General features: G+C 62.7%; 1 protein-coding gene across 1 annotated transcript in view; it reads right to left on the minus strand.

Moving 5' to 3' along the window:
- SEMA5A (sema domain, seven thrombospondin repeats (type 1 and type 1-like), transmembrane domain (TM) and short cytoplasmic domain, (semaphorin) 5A) overlaps window positions 1-6560 on the minus strand; it is a 230863-nt gene that overhangs the window by 65512 nt on the left and 158791 nt on the right. The window contains exons 9-10 of the mRNA XM_012721743.1: window positions 5832-5967; window positions 1792-1996 (exon numbers count right to left, since the gene is read on the minus strand). Coding sequence (XP_012577197.1) covers window positions 1792-1996; window positions 5832-5967 — 341 coding nt within the window. The remainder of the gene's footprint in view (window positions 1-1791; window positions 1997-5831; window positions 5968-6560) is intronic.

Here is a 6560-nt window from a genome sequence, read left to right on the forward strand (position 1 = left end):
GCCCCGCCCCTCCGCCCAAGCCCCCTTTCCCACATTAACTTTGCCGTTGGTGCCCCGAGCTGCGCAAGGCGGGGTGCGCAGCAGTGTGAGGCTGCCCACAGTCACCGCAGCAGGAGTTCGATCCCCGGCGGGGGAGGGACCCACAGGGTGCTGCAGACCTCTCCTGTCTCCCGGCTGCTCCCCTCAGTTTCAGTAGATTGCCCCAATTCTGCTCCCCACCCTGTCTCTAGGGAATCCTCTCACCCCCACACCTCTGGCCTGTATCCTAGCCTTTGTGTGCATAAATAAATAAATCTTTAAAATGAAATCTGGCATAAACTGTCCCCTTCACTGTGGTATCTTCCTCTGCCCATAACTAGTGCAGGCGGGGATCTGTCTTTCTGTTCACTGCGAGTCTTCCCTAGTGGATGGGACACTAAAACTTCTGTTTCTCCCTCAGAGAAGATTGCCACATGTCCCTCGGGCGCCCAAATGCCCAAGACCCCGGGACCGCACTGGACCTCACCCTCACCCTGGCCTCCAGAGCCGAGTGGGATCTGATGGTCCCTTTCCATGAAACACCAAATCAGCGACACCCAAGGCTTTTTCGTAATCACAGAGACCAGGGGACTGTCCACACAGATGCCCCTAGTAGTCCTCCCACCCGTGAAATTTTAATAGCAGAACTTGTCTAATTATCCGCTCGTTCCCTGTAAGACTGTCAGTCGAGAAGTCACATCTGCCTCCTCGGGGCAGCACTGACCGCTGAGGCCGGGGTCCACCCACTGCCCACATGCCGGCCAGGCCGCCACACCCCTGCCCAGGTGTGCCTGGAAGGGGCCTCGGCTGGACTCTCGCCTGTCCATAGGGTCAGGGGCAGGGACGCGTCACTTATGCTCACTTCCATGTCAGATAAGTGGTGAATTTAAAACAAATTCATGCAGACGTGGGCAAACATTCTCATCTTAGGTATCACCATTGCTGCCTGCAAACCCAGAAGGGTCTACCGTCCACTCACTCTCCAGGAACAGTGCACAGTGACCTTGGGGACAGCGCACTGCCTCACTTGATTTCTTTTTTAAAAAATGAATAATCTCAGTGAGGTGACGCTGACTGACCACACCATGGCCCTGAGATGGAGGTTGTGCAGAGGTGACCACAACATGCTCTCTGCAGATGTTTCCTTTGCCTATTACCAACCTTGGGTCAAAGGCCAGCCTCCTCGTCTGCACCCGCCCTCCGCCTGGGACGAGACAGGCTGCGGACACTCTGGCCCTCTGGCCTCTCACTGTCCCCCCGGCAGGCAGCGCAAGAAGCAAGGCCTGGGCAGCTGGTGGAAATGTGCGCAGGTGGAAACAGGGCGGGCATGTTGGGAAACGAAGCTGGTGACGTCCCCAGAGGCCACTCCCGCGTGAGCCAAAACTTGGCCATGCGGCATCTACCTGGCCCGAGGCAAAGGGGAGACAGAGGCATGTGGACGCAACAGCCCCGGCGCCACAGGGCAGTGGAGCCATGGCGGAGGGTGAGCCCAGGCCTCGGTGAGCCCCGGGTGGCTGCGCAGGACCCCAGGAGCGAATTCGTGTAGCGGCGACCTCGACAGCCCCACTGGCCCCCATCGTCCAGACTAAAGGCCTGGACCAGAGACCTCACTGAACGGACACGGGCACCCTCCCCCGAAGCAGAGGGCGCTGGAGACTGATGTGGGGGGAGGTACTGTGAGGACGAGAAACACAGCAAAGGCGGCGGCGCGGAGCGGGCACCCTGAGAATGTCGACAGTCAGACCGGGGTGGCTCCGGGGTGGGCAGGCCTACCTGTGGCCAAGTAGAGGATGTGCACGAGGGCGTCCCGGGCCTGCACCACGTCCACGGCCACGTGGGAGAAGCGGCTGCCGTCCTCCAGGAAGGCGGGCACAGGGCTCACCGGCTGCACCACCTCCTGCATCAGGATGAACTTCTGCGCGTCCTGCAGGTTCCTCTCTGTCAGGTTCACGTACAGGCCCTGGTCCACGGTGCCACACTGCAGGGACACAGGCCGTCACTGGTGCCCCACCTGGGCCTACCTGGGTCCATCTGGACCCACCTGGCTCTACCTGAACCCACCTGGACCTAACTAGATCCACCTGGACCAAACTGGGTCCTGAATCTACCTGAGCCCACCTGGGCCCACCGGGGCCAAACTGGATCCTGAATCTACCTGAGCCCACCTGGGCCCACCCGGACCCATCTGGACAGAACTAGATCCACTTGGACCCACCTGGATCCTGGCTGCCCCAGCAAGGCTGCCGTGGAACCAAGTAAGCACAGCAAGTAACTGAGGTTGCATACACCAGGGTTCTGTGTCCCCCCAAAACCCCTCCCTGGGCTCCTCATTGTAGGTGTGAACTCATCCCACTTGGGGGTCTCTCACCTTCGGCTGCTGGGGGGGGGTTGGGGGTGGTAAAAACAAACTCACACGGAGTCACGGCTGATTTAAAAGCTGTGCAACCCAGAAGCTCTCTGGACGAATGAATGGCATCACGGCCCTGATTAGACAGGTAACCAAACGGGAGAGGTAACGTCAACACGTCACGTAGATTTGCTGGTTTTCTCGGGGAGCAGTGGGTCTGTATGTGAGAGTTACGCACTATCTGATGCCATTCAGACTGCACTGTGCCATGCGGCTAGCTCTTTGCACTCATGTTTCAGGCTAAACAGAGTTTTTGCAAACTTGCAAGAGAGAGAGATAAGAGGAAAGGAGGGAGGGAGCTGGGAGACAAGTGGGTGAAGAAAGGTGGGGGGAGACGACCTGGGGGAAGCAGGCCTGGAGTCGCTGAGAAGTAAGTTCAGGCTGGGCCAAGGAGCTGGGCGTGTTATGTGGAATGGTTCCAGGCAAGGGCGAGGTAAACAGAGAGGCCAGAGACCAGGCTTCCCTGGGGCAGAGCACAGGATCAGAAAACCGCCAGCCATCTTCCTCATTCCTTTCATAAACTTTAAATCTGGTCCTCGTGAAGGCTGATTCTGAGCAGAACTTCATCTAAGTAGCTTTGAGGAAATGAAATTCCGTGTCCACGCCATCTGCCACTGCCACGCACAACATGCGCTTTCTAATCCTGGGTTTCATAGCAGGTGAGAGGTGCAGGAGTGTGAGGTGGAAATTGCTTTGAAAAAACAGGTATTTTGTAGCACTTGACAAACGCCCTACTTGCCACGAAATGACAGGCAGATTGGAGACTCAGAGAGCCTTGGAACGAAATGGATTTTCAGCCTGGGCTCGTGCTGAGTCGAAGGCCACATCCCGGCGGGGGGCCGGTCCCGGGGGGGGGGGGCAGCGCCAGGCAGGCCCCGTGCGCAGGGGATGGGCCGAGTGATGCCTGGGGACCGCGCCGGCGACTCGGTGAGCAGAGCCCCAACCTGACCCACTGCGGCCAGAGGGACGCCAGCCCGGGAGCCCCCGAGAGGAGCCAGCGGGAGCGGGCGAGCTGAGCCAAGACGTTGGCAAGTGGCCGGGAAGCAGAGCGCAGGCCTGGCAGGCTCATCAGGGCCAGGCCACCGCCGGGCGGGCAGCAGGGCCGCAGCCGGGGTGCTCTGAGCGCAGCGGCGGGGAGTACCGGAGGGACAGCCCCTGCGCCGTGTCAGAATGACCCTGCGTGACAGTCCCCGGAGCGCGGGACACTGTTGCAGGGCTGCCGGGCGAGAGCCAGCTCTGCGGCGTGCTGAGGCCAGGCGGTGCAGAGCGGAGGCCCCCCTTGGGGGCCTGGGCGGTATGGCCCGGCCGGTCAGCTCTCCCGCTTGGGGGCGAGCCCCTGGTTTCCTGTCGTGGTGTTTTTTTAAAGCCTGGCATACTAAAACCTGGAGACATGGCCTCCAAGCGGGAGACCCTCCTGCTCAGGGGGGCCCCCCAGGAGGCCGCTGACCGCCCCTGCTGACCAGGTCCTGGGTCCTGATCTTGCCGGCGCCGGGCCTGAACCTCCGGTGCAGGGAGGGACGTGTCTGCTGTGCGGCCTGCCGGACACAGCGGAAGGCCCCTGGCTTCCCTACAGGGCCATGCGGCTGTCTCTGCTCAGAGGGGAGGACTCTGGGCGCACCTCGGGGAGGGAGCTGGCCGCCAGCAGACCCAGGCAGGCCGCGGAGGGAGGGCGAGTGAGCGCCCCTCCCCGCGGCACAGGGAGGCTGCAGTGGCCTTCCCAGTGACGCCTCAGCCAAGTGTGCCTTGGTGAGGTCCACGGGGAAGGGGCTCGGGCTGGTGGGCACAGGACAGAGGAGGTCGGAGGGCGCCCCGACCCCGCCTCGCCCTGCTCCTGAGGCCTACACCTCGTGATAACCCGGGAACGCAGTAAGGGAGCTGTTCTCCGATTCCGTGAGCCGCTCCAGCCAATCAGACAACACCAAGGAGAGGCTCCCCGCCCGTCCTCAGAGGGGGTGACAAGCTGCATTTGAGAGGGTCTCTGAAGTGGGGTACAGGGGGTAGTCTGGGGGGCACGAAGCCCTTCTCCCGTGGACCTGCTCCATCGGCAGGTGTGCAGCTCAGAATGAGGGGTCGTGTGGACCCCCAGCTGGGGTCTGAGCCCCGTCTAGTCTGCAGGGAGGGAACACCCCCACACACACACCTCGGAACTGGGTGGCAGACCTGGAGCTGAGGCTACTCGCAGGCCTTGGTTTCCTCACCAGCCTATAATGAACATCCCGCCCAGGGCTGTTTTTCAAATTTTCTGAAAGCCATTTAAATTTACAGTGCTTATTTACGGGGTCCAGAGTGCCCCGCCTTACTCTCTAATGGGCTGCAAATTCTCCAGCTGTGCCTGGTGCCGGCTTCCCCCGGTCCACGCAGCGCCCTGGGGCTGGGCAAGAGGAAAGCAAAGGAGAACCACGGCCCCCTCCGCTGGCCACCCGGCTGCGGATCCCCTCCAAGTGGTCTCGTGAGCCCCACTACGGGCGCCCGTGTGGGGAGGACTCAAATCCAGGGGACACAGGACACTCGCTGCACATTTGGGTCAATGCTCTCATCGCCATCGCCCAAACCTTGACCGTCCTGAAAAGCTGACTTCGACCCAAATAGGACAAGGCCCGCTGAGTGGCCACACCTCCGCGGGCTCCACCCACGTCCTCCCTGGCTAGGCGGGGCGAGCCTCTCCCGTGACCCGGCACCCGGCAGCCAGAAGCCGTGGTCTGGGGGAAGAGGGGTGTCCAGTGAGATGCAGATTCACCCCAAGGACTAAGCTTCTCCACCGCCAGGACGTAAGACATCGACTGGGGGGGTCTTGTCATCACCTTCCAAGCACCCCGAAATACGGCGGGCACAGCCACCACACGCTAAGTGAGATAAATCGGGCAGAGCAAGGAGGCTGGCTGAGAAACAGCCGTCAGGCAGAAACACAGCCGGGGCTGGGGCGGGCGGGCGGGGCTGAGGACGATGCTCGCTCGAAGGGGCAAAGCGCAGCGGACAGCCAGCGGGGTCGTGCGCCAAGACCTGGCTGTGAGGCCCTCGCTCGGTCCCGAGGGCGGCCAGGAAGCCTTTCATGGGAATGTGTCCAGTGCCAGGCCTTGCGTGCCCGGCTGGCCCACGCCCGCTGCAGACACACGGCACGGCTATGGCCGCTCGCTACCTGCGGGAACCCCTGGGGAACCAGGGAGCTTCCCCGCAGCCACACCGCACCCACTGGCCAGCTGGCTCCCCGCCTGCCGCAACAGGCCGGCCGTGCCAGGGCCACCTGGGCACTCAGCGGACCCGCGGCCTCGCCTGTGCCACGAGCCCGCCAAGTGTGGGCCAGCCCGGGGCCCCGGGGTCCTGGTGCGTCGCAGGTGGGCCAGCCCCTCCCAACAAGGTCCGGTTTCTCCCTGGGGACATGCAATGAGGGCCTGCGTCCTGCACTCACCTGGAAGTTGGGGTTGGGGTTGGGGTAAGGCAGCCAGGCAGAGCGGGAGTTCTCCTGGTACTTGAAGGGCCCGTTGAAGGCCAGCGAGATGGCGCTCAGGTTGAAGACGCACACGGCCGAGGCGGCGATGCTGTTCCTGGGAGCCGAGGAAGGAAGAGGGCGGAGGTCAGCGGGGTACGGCCCCATGGGGGCGCCTTCCGTCCGAGGCCTCACGATTGCGGTTTGGGGGAGTTCTGTTAAGGATGGGGTCAGAGGGCAGCTTAGAAGGATGTCCCCAGGCGCAGCGGGGGTGAGCATGGGCAAGGGCCTGCTGATCCCGCCTCCGTGATTTGCAAGGTTAAAGTGACAGTGGCAGGAGGCCCCGGAAGGGTCCAGCCCCAGCCCCAGCCGCTCCCCCCCCCCCAGCTCCAACGCAGCCCCTTTGGGCCCAGAGCCAGGGATGCAGGGGAAAGAAGCCAGACGGCTGCAAGCTGAGGTCCGCTGCCCACTGGTTGGCTAACAGGTTCTGGAAGGCCCAGCAGGCAGGGCCTGTGAGCTGACTGTGGAAGACAAACTGATCAAAGAGGAAAATAACCTCTGGGGTGGAAAACCAGACTCAGCCAAGAAGGGGGCGCAGCTCCTGCGGGGGGGGGGGGGGGGCGCTCCTGCACAGGGCTGGGGGGGGCTCCTGCATGGGGTGAGGAGGGCAGCTCCTGCGCAGGGCTGGGCAGCTCCTGCAGGGGGTGAGGG

Source organism: Condylura cristata, unplaced genomic scaffold (assembly GCF_000260355.1).
Source record: "Condylura cristata isolate star-nosed mole 26May11 unplaced genomic scaffold, ConCri1.0 scaffold00007, whole genome shotgun sequence".
Classification (NCBI taxonomy): Eukaryota; Metazoa; Chordata; class Mammalia; order Eulipotyphla; family Talpidae; genus Condylura; species Condylura cristata.